The 24,469-nt window shown below is 50.9% G+C and overlaps 1 protein-coding gene across 1 annotated transcript in view; it reads left to right on the forward strand.

Moving 5' to 3' along the window:
- The first annotated feature begins 1,571 nt into the window (after nt 1-1,571).
- The window catches only part of AP1M1 (adaptor related protein complex 1 subunit mu 1), a 37,481-nt gene continuing 14,583 nt past the window's right edge, over nt 1,572-24,469 (forward strand). The window contains exons 1-5 of the mRNA XM_002828857.6: nt 1,572-1,801; nt 7,163-7,319; nt 10,050-10,117; nt 11,701-11,831; nt 12,709-12,856. Coding sequence (XP_002828903.1) covers nt 1,760-1,801; nt 7,163-7,319; nt 10,050-10,117; nt 11,701-11,831; nt 12,709-12,856 — 546 coding nt within the window. The 5' untranslated portion in view covers nt 1,572-1,759. The remainder of the gene's footprint in view (nt 1,802-7,162; nt 7,320-10,049; nt 10,118-11,700; nt 11,832-12,708; nt 12,857-24,469) is intronic.

Genomic DNA, 24,469 nt, shown 5'->3' on the forward strand with positions numbered 1-24,469 from the left:
GTGTGCTTTCATCTAAAGACATAAGTAAGTTATTTAGTCTTTTAACCTATAACTAAGATGTGAGTCCTGAAGACCTTCCGCTGGAGCCTCAGTAAATTTGCTTAATCTAAGTGGGTCCAGGTGCTGGGGTGATTACCCTTATCTTATCTCCTGCTAAATCATGGAGGTTTGGGGGAGTTCCTTCAAACCCCAATAAACTTGTTTGTGGAGGCCTGAGGAATTTCTTGAGACTGCCAATAAAGCTTGTTTAATCCTAAAAGGGTCCTGTTAAGAATTCCTTCATTATCTTGTCATGCTTCAAGGCCCAGGAAAGGCCTAGGCACAACTCTGGGTGGGCTTTTGTTACATCCCAGCCTTTGTATAAGGGCACTGGCTCTCTTATCTTTTAATATTTAACTTAACCCTTGTAATTCCAGCACTTTGGGAGGCCGAGGTGGGTGGATCACGTGAGGTCAGGAGTTTGAGACAAGCCTGGCCAACATGGTGAAACCACGTCTCTACTAAAAATACAAAAATTAGTCAGGTGTGGTGGCACATGCCTGTAATCCCAGCCACTTAAGAGGCTGAGACGCAGGAGAATCGCTTGAACCCGGGAGGCAGAGGTTGCAGTGAGCCGAGATCGTGCCATTGCACTCCAGCCTGGGTGACAGAGCGAGACTCCGTCTCAAAAAAAAAAAAAAAAAAAAAAAAGCAAACAACAACAAAACCCCTCTCTTGGCTGCTTGCTCTGTGCCTTGTGCAAGAATCCCTCCAGCCCAGGAGTCACTTAGCAGTCTTCAAACATTCTAGTTTGCTTCTCTAGAGTTTCAGTCACATTTCTTTCCTAAGCAAAAGACTATATAATAACCGAGTTGCAAAAATCATCTTTCCAAACGCCAAAACGGAGATAAGAGAGAAAGTAAAAGATGTGAGAGGCAGGCATCCTGGGTAAATCACTCTGGTATTGCAGGGTTGGGGATCCCCAGGGTACTATGATGGCTAGCTGGAACAGGATGCAGGCATTTCTCCAAAGCCCAAGAGTTCATAAAAGCAAATTAGATATGATTCAATGGATTAATCGAGGGCCACCAGTTGCATTACCGATTACTAACTTTGCAGAAATGAAACACGGTATGTTGGGTCAAGGTTCAGTGAGGCTGGTTTTCATAACATTCCAGGCAATAAACAGGCACACTCATTCATTGATAAATGTTGACAATGACAGGTGGTGACTGTTGATAAGGTTTGATTGCCATTCAGAAAGTTTGACCTCTTTCCAAGTAACCACGACCTTACCTCTCTCTTTTGAGCTTATCACAATTGGTGACTGTACACTTGTTTCATAGACTTCCCCACCAGACTGTGAGCTCCATAGGGCTGGGCCCCAGGTCGGTTTCACCACCAGGCTCTCTCGCCTAACTCGGCCCACGGGAGGCCGTTTCCAGCTGCTCTGGCTCCATAGCTCAGCCTGGCAGCGGCCACTGGGTGCCCTGATTTGGTCGGCCCCGCCCCACCGGGCCTTACTTCCGGGATGCTTCAGGCGGGAGCAAGAAACAAGGTCACATACGACGTAATGCGCCTGCGCACAGTCCGTCCTGCGCCTGCGCATTCTTGACAGCGCCTCCCGGACCGGACATAACGGTCCCAGCGCGGCTCCCCGAACCGGAAGTGGAGGTGAGCTGTCGCGGGCCGCGCCCGGCCTTGCTCAACGCCCGGCAGTCCCCACCGTCGCTGCCGCCGCCACCGCCCTCGGCCGCTGCCGAGGCCTCCTGCAGCCACCATGTCCGCCAGCGCCGTCTACGTGCTGGACCTGAAGGGCAAGGTACTGATGGCTCCCCACCCTCCCTGTTGCCAGGCAACTGGCGGGGGCCTCCGCCCGCGGGAACCCACCCTGTTGCTAGGTAACCGGCTTATGAGCCCCACCCTGGTGTGAGGCAGAGAGGCCGGTAGACCTCACCTGAGAGCCCCATCCTGTTTCTGGGTAACCGGGCGGGGGGTCTTAAGTGGGTAATCCCCGTCCTGTTGCTAGGTAACGCGGTGGGCTGCAGCCACCGCGTTGCCAGGTAACTGACTGCACCGCCCTCTGCTCCCCGGCACCGGGGCCGGGGGCTCAGGCCTCGGTGGAGGACCCAGAAGAGGGGCCGCAGCCGGTCTCGGAGCCAGGCAGGGCCTCCAGGGGCTGCGCGACCCTTGGCCGGGGGTGGCGAGGCGTGGCGGGGACTGGGTGCTCTCGAGCCAGTCCCGCCTCCTCAGGGCGTTGCAGCTTCTGTTTATCGTGCACTTTCTCTCAGTAGGAATTTCTCCACGTTCATTGTGATAGTGAGTTACAAGAGTTAGGTGAGGTGAGTGGTGATCACGATTGCCATTTTATAGAGGGAGAAACTGAGGCACGGAGAGGTGAAGCAACCTGACCAAGGTCACAATGGTCTCAGAGAAGTAGCAAGTCTAAGAGTCTGATCCAGAATCATTTGTTTATTCAGCTGATATCTGGGGAGCACCTACTAATGCCAGGCAGGGTACTAAGCCTGGGGTCGATTTGTGTATAGCAAAAAACAGTCCCTTTTTTTTTTTTTTCTTTTTGAGATGGTGTCATGCTCAGTCGTCCAGTCTGGAGTGTAGTGGTGCGATCTCCACTCACTGCAACCTCCGCCTCCTGGGTTCAAGCAATTCTCCTGCCTCAGCCTCCCAAGTAGCTGGGATTACAGGCACCCGCCACTACACCCAGCTAAATTTTGTATTTTTAGTAGAGACGGAGTTTCGCCATGTTGACCAGGCTGATCTCGAACACTTGACCTCAAGTGATCCACCTGTCTCAGCCTCCCAAAGGACTGGGATTACAGGCGTTAATCATGTGCCAGGGCTCAACAATCTGTGTTCTTACGGTGTTCACAGGCTGGTAGGGGAGATGGATACCCATCTCCAAAAACACAAATAAATGTCAATTGCAGTGGTGGTGCGGGGCGAGTGTGTTATACAGACAGCCTCAGCCCGAGGATGAGAGAGGATTTCCCTGAGGAGGGGTGACAAATGGACTAGAGACACCAGGGAGCTGGACATAAACTAGAACCCAGGCATCTTCCCCAGAGGATCTGAGAAAACTTTAAGAAGGGATTGTCCCCACCTTTTAGAAATGGTCCTCTGCCTTCTCCCAAGTCCATCCCAGGTGCAAGGCAGGTGGCTGCCTGGCCTGTTGCATGTGGAAGCAACAAGAACCGGTCCAACAATGTGAAGCCCAACATTGATCAGTGAGAGAAACAAACGTGGATGTCAGGTCCTAGGTGAGGCGGGCAGGGGTGAGCCCTAAAGCAGCTGAGAGTGAAGAGGTGAAGTGGCTGCCCCTTCCCACCCCACCCCACCCCCAGCACTTTCCTGAAGTCCGTTGAGTGGGTGCCTGCTCTGGAAGGCACCCAAAGTCAACAACTGGTGAGACCCAGTGCTGGGCTTCCTTCCCCCGCCTTCTTAGAAGGAGGGAAGACACCCGTCTTAGAGCACGCCAGGGGCTTGGTGGTGTGGTGTACCCTGAGTCCTGGTAGAATGAGTCTTGCTTCCGCCCTGGCCACTGCCTCCCCAGAGGTGACAGTGGGCTGCCTGTCTTGGCTTGCTTATTCCTTCAGCAAACATTTCATGAGCACCTAGCATGCACCCTGCCCTGTGCCAGGCATAGGGTGTCCGTTGGCGCCGTGGCTGTGGTGTTAGGGGTGAGCTCAAAACCCATCCCTGCTGCTCAGCTGTGTGACCTGGGACAGGCACCTTCTCCTTTCTGAGCCTCGCTTTCCTCACTGGTCGAAAGAGGCTTTTATGGAGTTACTGTGCATATTTGCTGAGCAGATGCGTAAGACAGGCTCAGCACCACCCATGGTCCATGTTAGCTTTCCCAGGCCTCTCGGTCTAGCAGGGGAGTCACCTAGAAGCAGAGACATTACTACACAGTTGGATCCAGGCAGCCACAGGGGCAGGAACAAGGTCCCAAGTCCTGCAGTTGCTCAACCTCATCTTTAGCCAGTGGAAGGGGGAGGTGGTTATGAAAGGCTCCCTGGAAGAGGGTGATGCTGGAAGTGGGTTTGGAAGGTGACCAGGCACGATCATATGGAAAAGAGGTGTTGCAAGGGGCAGCCTGCTGGGGCTGCTGAGCCAGAAGTTCTGGCCAATGCTGAGATGGGAGAGAGGGACCAAGAGGACCACTTCAATTCCAACCAGGGGCCACCATGAGGAGACCGTAGCCCAGAGAGGCATGATCAGACCTGCCTTTCAGAAAGCTCCCCAAGGCAGCCGTGGGCTTCCCTCCCTTCCTCTGATGCCCTTTCTTATTCCACAACCCACGGACCTCCTGTTTCCAAAGTCGGCCTTGTGAGCCGACTGCATTTAATCAAAAATAAAGCACACTGTGAAATTCATGGCCACGTGTCTGGTCACCGAGGACACCAGCGTGGCCACACTGGGCTGGGAGGAAGCTGTCCTAGTAGGAAGCTTCTCTGCTTTATCTAACTGGCTTCTCAGTAGCTTCTGACACCACTAACCACCTCCTCTTCAGCGCTCCCTTCCGCTTCCAGGAGGCTGCGCTCTGGGGGGTTTCCTCTTGTTTCTCGCACTGCCTACTTTCCTCCTTTTCTGCCCTCCCCAGGGCTGTGGAGCGGCTCAGGCCTACGCGTGCCTCCCCATGCTGTCACTCTTCCCAGGTGGACTTTGACTCATGTCCATGGGCCGGTGACTCTCGACTTTGTTCACAGTACTTCTCTGGAGATCACTGGCCTCTGGGACACTAGAGAGGTCCCGCCACCACCACAAATTCAGCATTCCTCTAAATTCACTCCCCGTACCTGCTCTCTCTCCATCTCAGTGATGCCATCACCCATTCAGCCATCTGCATGGGAGACCTGGACATTATCCTTGCCGCCTTTTTCTCCTCACCCCTGTAGTCACTCCACAAATGTTTACTGAGCACCTACTATGGGCCAGGCCCCGTTCTGGGTGCTGGAAAACAGCTGTGAATGAGACAGGAGTAGTCGCTGTTCTCAGGGGATGTCAGACAATAAACGAGGATAGAAATAAATGTATAACGCAGCAGGTGATAGGGATAAAGCAGGGTTCAGGGTACAGAGGGAGGGGACATGATCTCAGCCAGAGCAAGCAGGGGGGACTTTTTTTTTTTTTTTTGAGATGGAGTTACGTTCTGTCACCCAAGCTGGAGTGCAAAGGCACAATCTCGGCTCACTGCAACCTCTGCCTCCCAGGTTCAAGTGATTCTCCTGCCTCAGCCTCCCAAGTAGCTGGGACTACAGGCATGCACCACCAAGCCTGGCTAATTCTGTATTTTTAGTAGAGACGGGGTTTCACCATATTGGTCAGGCTGGTCTCAAACTCCTGACTTCAGATGATCCGCCCGCCTCAGCCTCCCAAAGTGCTGGGATTACAGGCGTGAGCCACCACGCCCAGCTGGGAGGACTTCCTAGAGGAGGTGTTATTTGAGCTGAGGCTTGAGAAATGAGAAGAGCCAGGTCAGGGCAAAGGCCCGAGGTGGGAGCAGATGTGGATCACTCAGAGACCAGCTAAGGGGCCAGGCTGGAGCAGAGTGAACCAGGGCAGCACAGGCAAAGAGGCGTCAGAGGGGCTGTGAGGAGCCAGACCACGCCGGTCCTTGGGAGCTACGGAGACAGGCTTGGGCTTTGTTCTCAGTGCCGGGGAGGCTGGGGTAAGTGGCAGTTCAGCAGTGGGGCAGAGACCCCGTCTGGCTTCTGTGTGAGAAAAGCCCTGTCACCCTTTGTGAGGAAGGACCTGGGGGGTTAAGAGTAACAGCAGGGGGAGGGGCTGTTCCCTCAACACGTCATCACCTGCCTCCCTCCAATCAGTTCCACAGGCCACGAAGCAGACACTAGGAAAGGAAGGTGCCACCCCGCACCACCCCCAGTCTCGCCTTGAGAGAATAAAGGCAGCGTGTGATGAAATGCCAAGTTCTGAGGCAGGTGGTTCCCAGGAGGGTCAGCGCTGCGATGGCCTTCTCAGCGCGTTGCTGAGTCCTGCAGCTGGCTGTCCTGCAGGCCCCAAGAGCTGCAGCTGTTCCAGGCAGCATCTCCAACCGCAGCCATGCCCAGGCTAGCAAAACTTCCGACCTCCTTTTTATTCTTTAATGAGGTATAATTTACATTAATAACCTGCACTTATCTAAAGTGTACAATTTGATGAGTTCAGTCATGTGGGAAGCCATAACCACACATTCCATCACCCCCAAAAGCTTCCTCACGCCCCTTTGCTGTCCAGCCCTGTCCCTAGGCAGCCACCGATGTGTTTTTCATCACCATTTTCTAGGATTTTATGCACGTGCAGTCATGCAGGATGAGCTCTCGTTTGTCTGGTTTCTCTCAGCCAGCACAGTGATTCTGTGTATCAGGAGTCCGATCCCTTTCGTTGCTGAGGCGTGCTTCTCATGGTGTGCACGGACACAGTTTGTTTCTAGTTCACCTGCTGAAGGACATTGGCATTGTTTCTAGTCTGGGTCTGTTTCAGTTAAAGCTGCTGTTAAGATTCTCATGCTAGTGTTTGTGCAGACATGTGGTTTCATTTCTCTTGGGTAAATACCAGAGAGAGGAATGACTGGATTGTGTGGTAACTCTGGGTTTCACTTTTTGAGAAACTGCCAGACTACACCAAAGTAGTTGTCCCATTTTCCATTCCTATCAGCAGTGGACAGGGGTTCTGGATGCTGTATATCCTGACCCAGAGGCTATGAAAGAGACCAGGAAGAGGGCTTCTCCCTTCAGGCCACCTGTAGACTTCAGTAAATATGAACCTTCAGCGGGAGTGGGCGCCCTGACACAGGCGGGAGAACAGGGTGCGTTGACCCGGCAAAGGCTCTGAGAAGGTCTGCGTTGAGAGCTTGTGAGGCATTTCTTAACCTGATTTCTCTGGGTGATTCAGTCCTGGACCTTTGCTGCAGAGTTCCCCTCTACCTTCACCCTGCAAAGAACTGCAGTGGCCCCTGTGGACGTTCACACTGGGAGATGCTCTTCTCCAGGAATTCCCTGGGGGATGGAGATCAGAACAGCCTCAAGTCCTGCTCTTTTGCGGATAGCGGCCATGACCGGAGTCCCCAAAGGGAATCAGCCTGGTGCATCTCACCCCCTGCCCCAAGCCCCCAGATTGTAGAACTGAAAATGCAAGCATCTTTCCTCTTCCTTCCCCACCCCAGGTGCTCATCTGCCGGAACTACCGTGGCGATGTGGACATGTCGGAGGTGGAGCACTTCATGCCCATCCTGATGGAGAAGGAGGAGGAGGGGATGCTGTCGCCCATCCTGGCCCACGGTGGGGTCCGTTTCATGTGGATCAAACACAACAACCTGTATCGTATCCCTTTGCAGGGGGCGCTCCCAAGGGACTCCTGTGTGAGTGTTGGTGTGTGTGCACATCCACATGCCTGCAACCAGGGCTGGTTTGTGCACAGCGTGAGCATTGAACACAGCCATGCCCTCCTGGAGCTCCCTGCTGCCTGCACAGACAGGCAGAGAATGCACAATGACACATGTGATGTGTGTGGGGAGAGGAGCGGGTGTGACTTGAACCTCTTCGGCCCAGGGGCCCGGGAAGGGAAGTGACACCCTGGAGGAAGCCTGTAGGGAGGCCTGGCTTCTGCCAGCTGGAGGGGTGGCAGGCACTAGGCGTGGGTGAAGCCTTTGCAGGGGAGAGGCTCATTCCAGCAGCTGCAGTCGGGGTGGCTGGAGAGGGGGCGTGTGGCAGCAGCGAGGCTAGAGTGGTCAGCAGGGTCTGGGGTCTCAAAGAACATCATCTGAAATGTGACAGGAAGTGTCTGGAGGCTTTTAGATGTGCATCTTCTGGAGGTTTCTGGCTGCTGAGTGGGGCAAGACTGTGGGGACAGGAGAGGACATGGGTAGGTGGGTAGTAGGCTGGGGCCATCGTGCAGGTGGGAGGGGAAGTGGCCTGGACCACGGAGGGGTGGTGGGGTACAGCCCCGCCCAGATCTCAGAGCCCCCCACCCTTCCTGTCCTTGGGCCCATAGGGAGACTTGGCCAAGCCAGTCTCTATCAGGGAGGTCTAACTGGCCACCCCACGGCATTGGGCAGACCTGCAGGCCCATCTCAGTACCCACACTACTGCGGAAGGGCCTGATTTGCCACTCACAGGCCGTTTGAGCCCCAGCTCCAGCAGCCATGGGGCTGGAGGCGAATCCCTCACCTTCCCACAGTTCAGTGGGAACAACGACCCCTCACTGCAGGACCATTCGGTCAGTTGAACTGACTTGTGCATATTGCTCCCAGCAGACATGGGCTCTGTGCCCTTTCCTGTGTTCTTGGAGACACTTGAGGCCTTGCCAGTACAGTGTGGCCAACGGGCCAGAATATCCCCTGGGAGCCCTTTGGAAATGCAGAATCCCAGGCTCCACCCAGCCCTGCCCCATCAGAATCTGCATTGTAGGAAGATTTGTTCCTGGTGGCTCGTGTGCATATTCCCATGTGGGCCGTGCTGGCCCAGGGCTCCCTGTGGTATGCCTCTGTGTAGATTTCACCTGGCTCTGGAAGGCCCTGAGAATAGCTCTGAAGATGATCTTAGGTGGCTTTTTTTTTTTTTTGAGATGGAGTCTTGCTCTGTCGCCCAGGCTGGAGTGCAGCGGCGCGATCTGGGCTCACTGCAAGCTCTGCCTCCTGGGTTTGCACTATTCTCCTGCCTTAGCCTCCCGAGTAGCTGGGACTACAGGCGCCAGCCACCACCCCCAGCTATTTTTTTTGTATTTTTTTAGTAGAGACGGGGTTTCACCATGTTAGCCAGGATGGTCTCAATCTCCTGACCTCGTGATCCGCCCGCCTCAGCCTCCCAAAATGCTGGGATTACAGGCGTGAGCCACCGCGCCCGGCCTAGGTAGCTTTTAATCCAGGGAATTGACAGTCCTCTGAAGCTGCCCAGGTATTGGGAGGAGGGTGAGGTGGCTGTGGTCTGAGCTCAGCAGGAGCCATCAGATCAGTTTCTGGTTGGGCCCCCACATTTAACACCTGGGCATCTAGGGAAGAGACAGGAAGGGCTCACCCCTCTGGCTTAGTGGACATCGTTTCACCCCCAGCTGGACGGTGCTCAGCAAGGCCGTGGCTGAGAGGCACCCATGAAGGTGAGAGGCCCCCACTGCCCCTGCTTATAAAGCATCTGGGGAGGGCACATTGCCAGGCAGCAGGAGGGAGGCCAGCACTCATTTGACTGGGCCAGCGTCCCTTTCCTGGGCCCCTGTGCTGTGCTGGGGTGAGGCAAGAAGGGAGAGGATACAGCCCCCGCTCTCCCTTCTAGAGCTCACTGCTGGGCAGACGAGCCAGGCAGCACAGACGTGCCATGAACAGGGATGTCCAGGGTGCAGTGCATGGGCCTACAGAGGAAGAACCAGCCTTCTCTGGCGGCCCAGGGGCCCATTAGGGAAAAAGGAATAGGAAGCGCCCAGCACACACTGACCCTGGGAGGCAGGGGCTGGCTCCTGTGGCAGAAGGGAACATCTGTGCCAGACATCTCACGTACATTGCCTTGGTGAGTTCATTCACAGGCCCCCGTTACACAGGACAGAAATATGGAGGTTTCTCTAGAAAGGTTTATTTCATGGGCCAAGGCTTGTGATTCCAAAGCCAGGAAGGGCTGAAGCCAGAATTGGCCCTGGCTGCTTGCCATAGAGTCTGGCCGGGGGACCCTGGACCTCAGCAGAGTCATGATGAGGTCGGCTTTGGAGGAGCAGGGCCAGTGTGTCCTGCTTTCTGCTCCCGGAATGAGCCTCACTCCCTCCCTGCTCAAGGCAGCCGTTCACCCAGCCGCCGGGACAGGTGCCCTGTGCCACCTGCCATCCCTGTGATTCTCCATCTCAGTGAGTGCTCCCTGGGGCCTGGGAGCGCGTCTGGCTGCTGACTCCTGTGTTCCAGGTCTAGATTGGACCAGGAGCTTTGTAGCCCACCATGGGCCAAGTAAACGGCTGGGAATGGGGATAGGGAAGGCTCTGAGGGTTGTGAGGGTTAAAGGGTCCCTCCATGAACCAGGATCTTCCAGGCAGCAGCCCCAGCCTCTGAATGCTCCTTAACTGTGGCCGCCATGCAGTGGTTGCCACATCCAAGAAGAATGCGTGCGTGTCGCTGGTCTTCTCCTTCCTCTATAAGGTGGTGCAGGTGAGTCTCGCTCGGAGGGGCCGTGGGCTTGGGTGGCAGTTGTCTTGGCTCTGCTTGTGGACCTCCCCATACCTGGCTACCCTACAGAGAGCTGTGGCATCCCCAGGGAGCGCTGGGGCTGGAAGCCCAGAAAGTGGGAAAGGGGAGCCCCAACCCCCCATGCCTGTGGAATTCTATAGCTCGCGTTGCTCCCCTACCCTGGGGAAGAAAGGAAAGTGAACAGGAAAAGGTAGGGCTCAGAGCAGGGGTGCCCTGACCCTGGAAGGGACAAGCAAGGGTCAGTGAGCTTTGGAAGGATGTGGGGTGACCAGCTGGATGGGGCTGCAGAGCTGAGCCCACCTCAGAATCTCCCAGGGGGCTCTCAAGGCACAGATGCCTGATGCCCACCTTGGCGAGAGCTGACACGCCAGTGAGACGCAGACAGCGGCCAGGGCGAAGGCCCTGGGACAGGTGTGTGTGTGGTGCGGCCAGGGAGGCTGGCGTGCATGTGGCAGAGTGTGAGGCTGAGGTCAACTGGCAAGAGGGTGGATTATACAGGAGTGTGGATTTCATTCCACTTCTGGTGAAAGGTAGTGGAGGGCTTTAAGCAGGAGACTGACAAGACGTGGTTTGATCTAAAGCAGCCTCTCTGGCTGCTGAGCAGAAGGAGGACTTGAGGCCAGTGAGGAGGCTGCTGCTGGCTTCCTGGAGAGGATGGGCCTGGCCAAGGTGGGCTGTGGGGCTCAAGAAAGTGGGGAACAGGACCCAGGAGGCCTGTGCTGGGCCTGGGAAAGCTTTCTTCCCTCACTGATGGCGCCTGTGCAGAATGTTGGGGAACAGGGGCAAGCCTGGGCGGTGAGGGCTTGGGGAAGGAGCCGAGGGTCACCTGGGAAGGCCCCACGTGCAGGCTGAGGGCTGCCTTCACTGGACCCGTGATGCTGTCACAGGCAGGGCTGGGCCTGGCTGTGCTGTCTGTGGTTTCCAAGCAGAGGCCGGGCGATCACAGTCCTGAAGTACGCAGGAGTCAGCAGATCAGAGAATGGGGGATGCGGGAAGGGGAAGGTCCTCACCCAAGGGTTGGGCTGTTCCTTTCTGTTTTAGTGACGCTCCTTCCTTCAGCATTTGTGCCTGCCAAAGTGCTTCTAACAGCCCCTCTTGTTTGGCGTCCCTTCCTTAACCTTCTGAGCTTTCCATTGAAATGGGGAAGATGCATCAAGCTTTCCATTGAAATGGGGAAGATGGCAGCTCATAAGGTCCTTGCCTGAGTCACTCCAGACTCAGAAAGGGATGACAGTTACAGTCGCTCAGGAGGGGCTGCCTGCCTGCGGGTGTCTGGGCAGGGAAGAGAATGGGAACGCGGAGCTTCTGAAGGCCTCAGGGGACATCTGCAGTGGCTCCAGCCTGTCCCCACCCCACAGCCAGCCACTGCTGTCCTCCTGCCCCATTACCTGGGTCCAGGGCCCTGTAGCACGCCACCGAGCCTGGGAAGTGGGCTGTTGGTAGGACTTAGCGGGCAAATGAATGTGTGCAAGTGTTCATTCATTCCTCATCCGTCCTCTCAACGATCTGCCTCCCATCCCTCCCTCCCTCCCCCACCGCCACAGGTGTTTTCCGAGTACTTCAAGGAGCTGGAGGAGGAGAGCATCCGGGACAACTTTGTCATCATCTACGAGCTGCTGGACGAGCTCATGGACTTCGGCTACCCCCAGACCACTGACAGCAAGATCCTGCAGGAGTGAGTGGGCGGGGGTGGGGCCTAGGGCCAGGCCTGGGCAGTGTCATGACATCGATGTCATCAGGTGTGGAAACAGAAGGGGCAAGTTTGTGTTCATGTTGTCCTCCACCCGCCTCCCACCTCCAGCCGTATTTGGGTTTTTACTAAGTTGCTCTTAGTGGTTTTAATTCGTTTCCTCCTCTACGCCCCCACATAACAGTGCCTTTCCTGCTCCTCATCTTTACTCTCCATCCGCACAGATGCCCTCAGTGCCTTGCTACTAAGGAGTCACCTCCTTTGTTTTTACTGTCATAAAATGCGACTGTGATCGAAATCTCCCCTCTTTGGAATCCTGCCCTTCAGATAATAAGCAATGTGAATTAAGTGCTTCTTGGGGGCCAGGCCCCAGCACTTCACATTCACTCGATTCACAGCCTCCCCATATACCGTCTCCCCTTTACAGGGGGCAAGCAAACAGACTCCCAGAGAAGCCTGTGTTCCTAACCGCTGCACCTGCTGCTCCCTCAGCGGGATGGGGTCACCAGGTTATGCTCCGAGGCGTCAGTTCCATCCGCGTGCTCAGCGGGGACAGGAAGCAGCTCACACCCACTTCTTCTTTTCCTTCCCAACATGGTCTTCTTGGCCACCCAAAATGAGCACTTTAGACTCTATAACTTGAGTGTATTGGCTTTTGGAAATTGTGAAGATTTTTCTGTATGAAGCAGCCCCAGGTGAAACCGCAGGCTGCCTTTTCTGGAGCTGCTGAAATCCAGGGGCTGTTTTCAAGTCAGTCAGAACCTGCACAGCACCACCCCCGACCCTGCCGAAATGTCAGGGCCAGAAGCTGTGGCGTTGGTGCGGGTGCCACCTCCTTCACTCTGAGCATGTGGCCCCACAGGTACATCACTCAGGAAGGCCACAAGCTGGAAACAGGGGCCCCGCGGCCCCCAGCCACCGTCACCAACGCAGTGTCCTGGCGGTCCGAAGGCATCAAGTATCGGAAGAATGAGGTGTTCTTGGACGTCATCGAGTCTGTCAACCTCTTGGTAGGCCTCCTTTCTTTCCTTCTTCTGTAGGGTTTTATCTCCTCCACGATAGAAATACACTCAGGATTTTAAAACTGGCAAAGCTCCGAGAGCCGTTCTGTGTGGTAACAGATAGCAGGATTCAGTTTGGGCCACTCATTGAAATGTGAGTTTGTCTCATCTGTTTTTTTGAGACGGAACCTTATTCTGTCCGCCCAGGCTAGAGTGCGGTGGCATGATCTCGGCTCACTGCAACCTCCACCTCCCAGGTTCAGGCAATTCTCCTGCCTCAGCCTCCCGTGTAGCCGGGATTATAGGCGCCCGCCACCACGCTTGGCTAAAGCTTGTTTTCTTTATTAGCATTTATGCTGACTGAGAATCCATACATGCACATTATTTTTAAAAATTAGAAGCAGGGTATGAGGTTAGAAAGTGAAGGGCTCTTACCAGTCACCACGTACAGAAAAAAAAAAAAAAGAAACTAAAGGGCTCCTATAATCAGAAAGATTAGGATTTATTCACCGTCACCCTCTCGGGCCTCATTCTGTAGATAGACAGAAACAAGTATATTGATTTTTCTGTAAACCTGAGATCATAAGATGTGGTTCTCCTGCAGCTTGTTTTTTTGGTGGTTGTTGTTGTTGTTTGGGTTTTGATTTTGTGTTCAGTGTTACTGTTTTGTATTTTTTTTTCTTTTAGTTTTTTAATTATGGGGAAAGTTGATGTTTTGAAAATGAATTTTAGCGCTTGTACAGATTTGTGTACCCATCACCACACCCAGGACACAGAACCTCAAAACCTCCTCATGTTGCCCCTTTGTAGCTCCACACTCCCCTTTTCCCCATTTCCTGGCCACCATCGAACTGTTCTCCATCACTGGAGTCTTCATCATGTTGTGATTGTCACACGAGCAGCATCATATGTCACCGTAGCTGTCTTTCTGAAACTGTCGTATGAATGGCGTCATACAGTCATGAGCTCTCGAGTCTGGCTGCTTTAACTCATTCTAATTCTTTGCGATTCATCCAAATCCAATTGTTTTGTGTATCAAAAGTCTATTCCCTTTTATATTTATTTATATTTATTTTCTGTTCTGAACCACAGAAGGACATTTGGGTGGTTTTCCAATCTTTGGCAATTGTCAATAGAGTTGCTAGAAACATGTCGTGTCCAGGTTTATGTGTGGACATAAGTTTTCATCTCTCTAGGGTAAATACCCAGGAGTGGGATGGCTGGGTCACACGGTAAGTGTATGTTTACCTTTATAAGAAACTGCCAAACCATTGCCGTTTTGCGTTCTCACCAGCAACAGATGAGGGTTGTGATGACCCCACATCCTTTGTCAGTAGTTTTATTTTTGTCATCCTAATAGGTATGTAGTAGTATCTCAGCATAGTTTTGTGTTTTGTTTTGTTTTGTTTTTTTTGAGACACAGTCTCGCTCTTGTTGCCCAGGCTGGAGTGCAATGGCATTATCTCCATTCACTGCAACTCTGCCTCCCAGGCTCAAGCGATTCTCCTGCCTCAGCCTCCCGAGTAGCTGGAATTACAGGCGCCTACCACCAGGCCTGGCTCATTTTTGTATTTTTACTAGAGACGGGGTTTCACCATGTTGGCCAGGCTGGTCTCGAACTCCTGACCTCGGATGATCCACCCGCCTCCGCCTCCCAAAGTGCTGGGATTACAGGTATGAGCTACCACGCCTGGCCTATTGCATTTTCTTAATGGCTAATAATGAGCATTGCTTTACATGTTTCTTTGTTATCTGTATATCCTCTTTGGAGAAATGTCTCTGTGCATCTTTTTAGCATTTTTAAATTGAGCTATTTTCATATAGTTGAGCCTTGACAGTTCTTTGTGTCCAGATAGAAGTCCTCTATCAGACAGGTGATTTGGAAGTATTTTCCCCCTGTCTGTAGCTTATCTTTTTATTCTCTTAGCAGTGTTTTTTTTTTTTTTCGACAGAGTCTCACTATGTAGCCCAGGCTGTAGTACAAGTGGCATGATCTTGGCTCAGTGCAGCCTCCACCTCCTGGGTTCAAGTGCTTCTCCATCCTCAGCCTCCCGAGTAGCTGGGATTACAGACGCATGCCACCGTGCCTGGCTAATTTTTGTATTTTTAGTTGAGACAGGGTTTCACTATGTTGGCCAGGGTGGTATCGAACTCCTGACCTCAGGTGATCTGCTTGCCTCAGCCTCCCAAAGCGTTGGGATTACAGGCGTCAGCCACCATGCCCAGCCCCCAATACGATATTGAATAGGAAGTGGTGAGAGAGGGCATCTTTGTCTTGTGCCAGTTTTCAGGGGGAATGCTTCCAGCTTTTGCCCATTCAGTATGATGTTGGCTGTGGATTTGTCATAGATGGCTCTTATTATTTTAGGTATGTTCCTTCAAAACCTAGTTTGTTGGCTGGGCATGGTAGCTCACGCTCTACTAAAAACAGGAAAATTAGCCAGGCATGGTGATGCGTGCCTGTAATCCCAGCTACTCGGGTGGCTGAGGTGGGAGGATCACTTGGGCCCCAGAGGTGGAGGTTCCAGTGAGTCCAGATTGTGCCACTGCACTCCAGCCTGGGCGACAGAGCAAGACCCTGTCTCAAAAAAAAACAAAAAACAAAACAAAAAACCCTAGTTTGTTGAGAGTTTTTAACATGAAGAGATGCTGAATTTTATCAAAAGCCTTTTCTGCACCTATTGAGATGATCATGTAGTTTCTGTCTTTAGTTCTATTTATGTGATGAATCATGTTTATTGATTTGCATATATTGAACCAATCTTGCATCCCAGGGATAAAAGCCTTCTTGATTGTGGTGGATTAGCTTTTTGATGTACTGCTGGATTCAGTTTACTAGTATTTTGTTGAGGATTTCTGCATCAATGTTCATCGAGGATATTGGCATTAAGTTTTCTTTTTTTGTTGTATCTCCGCCAGGTTTTGGTATCAGGACGATGCTGGCCTTATAGAATGAGTAGCGGAGGAGTCCCTCCTCCTCAGTTTTTTTGGAATCATTTCAGTAGGAATGGTACCAGCTCTTCTTTGTACGTCTGATAGAATTCAGCTGTGAATCCGTCTGGTCCAGGCTTTTTTTGGTTGTTAGACTATTTATTACTGATTCAATTTTGGAGCTCATTATTGGTCTGTTCAGGGATTCAGTTTCTCCCTGGTTCCATCTTGGAAGGGTATATGTGTCCAGGAGAGTATCCATTTCTTCTAGATTTTCTAGTTAGTGTGCATAGAAGTGTTAATAAGGGTTATTTGTATTTCTGTGGGATCAATGGTAATATCCCCTTTGTCATTTCTAATTGTGTTTATTTGGGTTTTCTCTCTTTTCTTATTAGTCTAGCTAGCAGCCTATCTATCTTACTCATTCTTTTAAAACACCAGCTCCTGGCTTACTTGATGTTTTGAATGGTGTTTTTGTGTCTCAGTCTTCTAGAGTTCAGCTGTGATTTTGGTTATTTCTTGTCTTCTTCTAGCTCTGGAGTTGGAGGCTTTTGCTTCATGAGTTCTTTTAGTTGTGATATTAGGTTGTTAATTTGAGATCTTTCTAACTTTTTGATGTGGGCGTGTAGTGCTGTAAATTTCTCTTAACACTGCCTTAGCTGTGTCCCAGAGATTCTGGTCTGTTGTATCTTTGTTCTTATTCGTTTCAAAGAATTTCTTGACTTCTGCCTTAATTTCATTATTTACCCAAAAGTAATTCGGGAGCAGGTTGTTTAATTTCCATGTAATTGTGTGGGTTTGAGCGATTTTCTTAGTTTTGAATTCTATTTTTATTGATTTGTGGTCTGAGAGAGTGGCTGGTATGCTTTTGGTTCTTTTGCATTTGCTGAGGATTATTTTATGTCCAATTGTGTGGTTGTTTTTAGAGTATGTGCCATGTACAGATGAGATATATTCTCTCGTTTTTGGGTGGAGAGTTCTGTAGGTATCTATAAAGTCCAGTTGATCCAGTGCTGAGTTAAGGTCCTGGATATCTTTGTTAATTTTCTGCCCCAGTGATCTGTCTAATACTGTCAGTGGGGCGTTGAAATCTCCCACCATTATTGTGTGGGAGTCTAAGTCTCTTCATAGGTCTCTAAGAACCTGCTTTAAGAATCTGGGTGCTCCTGTTGGCTGCATATTTATTTAGGATAGTTAGATCTTGTTGAATTGAATCCCTTACCATTATGCAATGCACTTCTTTGTCTTTTTTTGATCTTTGTTGGCTTAAAGTCTGTTTTGTCTGAAATTAAGATTGCAACTCTGCTTTTGTCTGTTTTCTGTTTGCTTGGTAGATTTTTCTCCATTTCTTCATTTTGAGTCTGTGGGTGTTATTGCATCTGAGATGGGTCTTTTTTTTTTTCTTTTGAGACAGAGTCTTGCTGTGTTGCCCAGGCTGGAGTGCAGTGGCGCAATCTCGGCTCACTGCAACCTCTGTCCCCCAGGTTCAAGCAATTCTCCTGCCTCAGCCTCCCGAATAGTTGGGATTACAGGCATGCGCCACCACACCTGGCTGTTTTCTGTTTTTAGTAGAGACGAGGTTTCACCATGTTGGCCAGGCTGGTCTCAAACTCCTGACCTCAAGAGATCCGCTCGCCTCGGCCTCCCAAAGTGCTGGGATATTACAGGCATGAGCTACTGCACCCAGCCAAGATGGGTGTCTTAAAGGGAGCATATCATTTGGTCTTACTTTTTTATCCAGCTCTTGCCACTCTATGCCTTTTAATTGGGGCATTTAGCCCATTTACATTCAAGGTTAGTATTGATATGTGTGTATTTGATCCTGTCATTGTGTTGTTAGCTGTTTATTATGCTGACTTGTTTGTGTGGTTGCTTTATAGTGTTACTGGTCTGTATACTTAAGTGTGTTTTTGTAGTGGCTAGTAATGGCCTTTTCTTTCCTTTTTTTTTTTTTTTTTTTTTGAGACGAAGTCTCACTGTGTAGCCCAGGCTGGAGTGCCATGGTGTGATCTTAGCTCACTGCAACCTCTGCCTCCCAGGTTCAAGTGATTCTCCTGCCTCAGCCTCCCGAGTAGCTGGGACTACAGGCGCGTGCCACCACGCCCGGCTAATTTTTTTTTGGTATTTTTAGTAGAGACAGAGTTTCACCATGTTAGCCAGGATGGTCTCGATCTCCTGACCTGACCTTGTGATCCACCTGCCTCAGCCTCCCAAAGTGCTGGGATTACAGGAGTGAGCCACTGCACCCGGCAATTTTTTTTTTTTTTTTTTTTTTTTTTTGAGATAGAGTCTTGCCCTGTCACCCAGGCTGGAGTGCAATGGCATGATCTCTGCTCACTGCAACCTCTGCCTCCCCAGCTCAAGCAGTTCTCCTGCCTTAGCCTCCCGAGTAGCTGGGATTACAGGTACCCACCACCATGACAGGCTAATTTTTGTATTTTTAGTAGATACGGAGTTACACCCTGTTGGCCAGACTGATGTCGAACTCCACACCTCAGGTGATTCACCTGCCTCAGCCTCCCAAAGTGCTGGAATTATAGGCATGAGCCACCACACCCGGCCTTCTTTTCATATTTAGTACTTCTTTCAGGAGCTCTTGTAAAGCAGGTCTGCTGGTAAACAAATTCCCTCAGCATTTGCTTGTCTGAAAGGATCTTTTTTTTTCTTCTTTTTTTTTGAGACAGGGTCTCATTCTGTTGCTCAGGCTGGAGTGCAGTGGCATGATCATGGCTCACTGCAGCCTCTACCTCCCTGGCACAAGCTATTCTCTGGCCTCAGCCTACCCATTAGCTGGGACTATAGGCAGGTACCACCACACCCGGCTAATTTATATACTTTTGGTAGAGATGGGGTTTTGCCATGTTTCCTAGGCTAGTCTCAAACTCCTGGATTCAGGCATTCCACCCACCTCAGCCCCTTAAAGTACTGGGATTATAGGTTGAGCCACCACACCCGACTTGAAAATGATCTCATTTCTCCTTTGCTTGTGAAGCTTAGTTTGGCCAGATGTGAAATTCTGGATTGGAATTTCTTTAAAAATGCTTAATATATTGGCCAGGAGTGGTGGCTCACACCTGTAATCCCAGCACTTTGGGAGGCTGAGGCGGGGGCGGGGGCGGGGGCGGGGGGTGGGGGGGTAGGGGAGGGGATCACCTGAGGTCAGGAGTTCAAGACCAGCCTGGCCAATATGGTGAAACCCAGTCTCTACTAAAAATACAAAAATTAGCAGCATGTGGTGGTGCACACCTGTAGTCCCAGCTGCTTGGGAGGCTGAGGCAGGAGAATTGCTTGAACCTGGGAGGCGGAGGTTGCAGTGACCTGCTGAGATCCCACCACTGCACTCCAGCCTGGGCCACAGAACGAGACTCCATCTCAAAAAAAAAAAAAGGAAAAAAGTAATGTTTAATATAGGCCTCCAATCTCTTCTGGCTTGTAGGGTTTCTGCTGAGAGGCCCGCTGCTCGTCTGATGGACTTCTCTTTGTAGGTGACCTGCTATGTCTCTCTAGCTTTTTTCATTTTGACCCTGGACAATCTGATGATTATGTGTTTTGGGGATGATCTTGTGAAGTATTTTGCAGGGGTTCTCTGCACTCCCTGATTTTGAATATTGGCCTCTCTAGCTAGACTGGGGAAGTTCTCATGGATGGTATCCTGAAATATGTTTTCCAAGTTGCTTCCATTTTCCCCATCTCTTTCAGGGACACCAATGAGTTGTAGATTTGGTCTCTTTTAATCGCATATTTCTTGGAGGCTTTGTTCATTCCTTTTCATTATTTTTTCTCTATTCTTATCTGACTGTCTTATTTCAGAAAGCCAGTCTTCAAGCTCTGAGATTCTTTCCTCAGCTTGGTCTGTACTACTATTAATACTTGTGATTACATTATTAAATTCTTATACTGTGTTTTTCAGCTGTATCAGGTCAGTTACAATATTTTCTATCCTGGCTATTTTGTTGGCCAGCTCGTATATTGTTTTATTATGATTCTTAGCCTCCTTAGATTGGGTTTCAGTGTTCTTAATCTCAGTGATCTTTGTTCCTATCCATATTCTGAAGTCTATTTCTGTCATTTCAGCCATCTCAGCCTAGTTAAGAACTCTTGCTTTGGGAGGCCAAGGTGGGCGGATCACGAGATCAGGAGATCGAGACCATCCTGGTGAACATGGTGAAACCCCGTCTCTACTAAAAATACAAAAAATTAGCCGGGTGTGGTGGCGGGCACCTGTGGTCCCAGCTACTTGGGAGGCTGAGGCAGGAGAATGGCATGAACCCGGGAGGCGGAGCTTGCAGTGAGCCGAGATCACGCCACTGCACTCCAGCCTGGGTGACAGAGTGAGACTTCATCTCAAAAGTAAAAAAAAAAGAACTCTTGCTGGAGAACTACTGCAGTTTGGAGAGTTTGGAGGAAAGAAGACACTCTGGTTGTTTGAGTTGTCAAGAGTCCTTGCGCTGGTTCTTTCTCATTTTTGTGGGCTGATATTCCTTTAGTCTTTGAAGTTGCTGTCCTTTGAATGGGTTTCTTTTTCCTTTATCCTATTTGATGACCCTGGGGGTTTGATTGTATATAAGGTGGGTTCAGTTGGATGGCTTCATTATTGGAAGATTTTAGGGGACCAAGGCTCAGCTTAGGACTCCTGAACTGCATGCTCTAACTCTGGAGGACTGGTATCCAGCCCTGGCTTTGATCTCTGGCTCCTTCAGGTTAAGAACCTGCTCTGCTAGAGGGGCCAAGCTGCTCCCAGACAGCTGGTCACAACACTCCAATGGGTGGTGCCAGGCAAAGCACTTCATAGGGTAGTGGCAGCGGGATCTGTTCTTGTTTGCTTGTGCCAGTGGCAGCACAGTGGGGTGCACACTTATCGGCTGTGACAGGGTGCTAGTGGATGTCAGGAAGCCAGCCTCTGGGAGGGCATTTGTAGCAGCAGCAGTAGTGGCAATATGGCTGGGGTGGGGGCAGGGGCCACACTGGCAACTGTGCACCTGTTCATTGGTGCCGATGGTGGGGTTAGCATGGGGGCGTTGGTGGGTACAGGACTGTGTGTGCCCTTTGTGCATGTTCACACTGGCAGCGGTGGCTGCTCAGGGCTGGGGATAGGTCCCCTGTTTTCTCTGCCTAGTTTCCTGTGGGAGGCCCAGCATGGGTGGGGCACTGGGAGGGGTGGGGCTGGCGGGCTCTTATGCTGCCAACACTCTGACAACAATGGTGGTGGGAGAGGAGAATGGGGGGCTGGGGTGCACTTACGCTGGCAACAGTGGCACAGCAGGGTACACACACAGGCATGCTGTTGGGGAATGGTGGGCTAGGTCCACCCACGCACACACCACCAGCAAAACGATATTGAGGGTGGCTGTGGGCAAGAACCTGCAGGCAAAACCACGCAGGGGAGGCTGCAGTGGGAGCAGAGCTCAGGTGGGCTAGTGTGTCCATGGGGCCGCTTTGCAGAAGTACTCCCCGTTCAGGTACAGTCTGCCAGTGCAGGAGCTCTGATGCTGCCCCCAGGAGGTACCTGGGGATTGCACTGCAAGCAGGCTTGGCCAGGCTGGGGCCGCAGGAGAGGCCAGCAGACTGAGGGTTGCTCAGGTCAGACCAGCCCCATCTGATGGGCAAGACTGCCCTGGAGAGTTCAGGTCTGACAGTTCCCCTAGGGCTAAAGTCTCCTATGAGAGCAAGTCAAGCCTAGGGGATGGGTGTCCTGGCTGTGCTCCACCACATATGCTTCTGCAGCAAACCCCCTGGCCTGGCTCAGGCTGGAGTTCTGCCCCGACTGAGGTAGGAGGCAGAACTCGACTTAGGAGGTGAGGCTTGGACACCAGACCAAATTGAGGACTAGCTAAAACAGGTCAGGGCAGAAGCGCCTCCCCATAAGACCCACCCCACAGTGTGCTATGTCAGTTTACCATTGCCATGGCAACACTTGGAAGTTACTGCCTTTTTTCATGGCAATGACCCAACAACCTAGAAGCTACCACCCACATTCTAGAAATTTCTTTATAAACTGCCCCTTAATTTGCATATTATTAAAAGTCAGTATAAATGTGACTGCAGAGCTGCCTCTGAGCTGCTGCTCTGGGCGCACTGCCCATGGGGTAGCCCCGCTCCACAGGGAGCAGTGCCTCTGCTGCTGTGCACATGGCTGCTTTGGTAAAAGCTCTGTTTATCACCACCAGAGTGGCCCTTGAGTTCTTTCCTGGGTGAAGCCAAGAACCCTCCCGGGCTGTCTCAGTTTTGGGGCTCGCCTGCCCTGCATCACTACCACTTCTTTAAGCAGCTTCCCCTGCCAACGCAGCTGGCCGTGGCGGTCGAGGGGTCCCTCCTACCGGGATTCCAGAGGCCATGGCAAGAGTGGGTTGCCCCTTGCTAGTTCAATTCACCCCCTCCACAGGAGTCACTGGGAGCCAGGAACGATTCCTGGTGCACAGCAGCCCTGTGCAGGGTTCCCAGCCTCCTCCTCTGTCTTCCCTCCAGCCTCTGTGTCTTCCCTCCGTTCACTCTCAGGGCCTTCCCACTGAAGATCTAGGAGTCTAGGAGCACACCTGTCCACACAGTGTCCCTGTCTCTTAGTGGGAGATGTTTCTCCTGGCTGCGTCTAGTTGGCCATCTTGGAGCAGGAGCAAAATCTAGGTAGTCTTTAAACAGCTTCAAATTAGGGTTCCCACGAACCCCTCTTTGGGTAAGCGAGGTATAGAGGGAAGGGACCCAGAGCTTCCTTGCCCTGTCTGGGCACACCACCCTCCAGGAACCTCCACATGTTCAGCTCTCTGGAAGCTCCTTTTATCTCTTTTGCTTTACGTCTTCCCTTACTGAGACTTCCAGCACAAGGTTGAATATGAGTGGTGAGAGCGGACATTCTTGCTTTGTTCCTGATCTTAGAGGGAGACCATTAAGTCTTTTGCCACCATCTAGGATGTTAGCTGTAGGTTTATTGCAGGTGTTCTTTTTCACCTTGAGGAAGTTCCCTTTTATTGCTAGTTTGCTAACTTTTTTTTTTTTTTTTAATCATGCGTGGGTGTTGTATTTTCTTCAGTTATTTTTCTGCATCAATTGATGTAATCACATGAGTTTTCTTCTTTTGGTTGTTAATGTGGTGTATTCCACTGACCGCTTTCTGATTATTGAACCAGTGTCACATTCCTGGAATAAAATCCCGTTGGTCATGGTGTATTACAGGTTGAGTATCCCTTATACAAATGCTTGGGAGCAGAAGTGTTTTGGATTTCAGATTTCTTTGGATTTTGGAATATTTGCATATGCATCATGAGATATCTTGGGGCTGGGACCCAGGTCCAAACGTGAAATTCATTTATGGTTTTTTTTTTTTTTTCGAGATGGAATTTCGCTCTTGTTGCCCAGGCTGGAGTGCAGTGGCACAATCTCAGCTCACTGCAACCTCTGCCTCCCGGGTTCAAGCAATTCTCCTGCCTCAGTCTCCCAAGTAGCTGGGATTACAGGCACCTGCCACCACGCCCAGCTAATTTTTGTATTTTTAGTAGAGATGGGGTTTCACCATGTTGGCCAGGCTGGTCTCGAACTCCTGACCTCAGGTGATCCACCTACCTCAGCCTTCCAAAGTGCTGGGGGAATTCAGGCGTGAGCCACTGCACCCGGCCTCATTTATGTTTTATATACACCTTATGCACATAGCCTGAAGGTAATTTTACTTTTCCCTTGGAGATGCTGAATAAACTGCATTGTGCACCTGCATTTTGACTGCAACCTGTCACATGAAGTTGGGTATGGAATCTTCTACTTTTGACATCATTTCAGGGCTCAAAAAGTTTTAGATTTTGGAGCATTTTGGATTTGGGATTTTTGAATTAGGAATGCTTAACCTGTATTCTTTTTATGTATTGCTGGATTTCCTTTGCTGGTATTTTGTTGGAGATTTTTGAATCTACACTCATAAGAGATACTGGCTTGTAATTTTCTCTTTTTTGTAATGTTTTTGTCTGGTTTTGGTATCAAGGTAATGGAGGAAGTGTTTTTTCCTCTTCTGTTTTCTGGAAGACATTTTATAGAATCCATGTTAATTCTTTAAACATTTGTTAGAATTCACCACTGAAACTATCCGAGCCTGGAGATTTATTTTACAAAATGCTTTTAACCATTAATTTCAAAAAAAAGTGTTTTCTTGAGACAGGGTTTCGCTCTGTTGCCCAGGCTGGAGGGCAGTAGCATGAACACAGCTCACTACACTTTGACTCAAGTGATCATCTTGCTCAAGTGATCATCCCGCCTCAGCCTCCCGAGTAGCTGGGACTACAGCCGTGTGCCACCATGCCCGGCTAGTTTTTGGGGTTTTTTGTTTTTTGTTTTTTGTTTTGAGACAGAGTCTCGCTCTATCACCCAGGCTGGAGTGCAGTGGCGTGATTACAGCTCACCGCAACCTCTGCCTCCCAGGTTCAAGTGATTCTCCAGCCTTAGCCTCCCATGTAATTGAGATTACAGGCATGTACCACCACGCCTGGGTAATTTTTGTATTTTTAGTAGAGACAGGATTTCACCTTGTTGGCTGGGCTGGTCACAAATTCCTGACCTCAAGTGATCCGCTCACCCCACCCTCCCAAAATGCTGGGATTACAGGCATGAGCCACTGCGCCCAGCCCTAAAAAGGTTTTTTTTAAAAGCCATTCTTGTAGAAGAGGTCTACTGGCTACATATTCCCTTGGCTTTCCTTTAAGAATGTCTCTATAT

Source organism: Pongo abelii, chromosome 20, assembly GCF_028885655.2.
Source record: "Pongo abelii isolate AG06213 chromosome 20, NHGRI_mPonAbe1-v2.0_pri, whole genome shotgun sequence".
NCBI lineage: Eukaryota > Metazoa > Chordata > Mammalia > Primates > Hominidae > Pongo > Pongo abelii.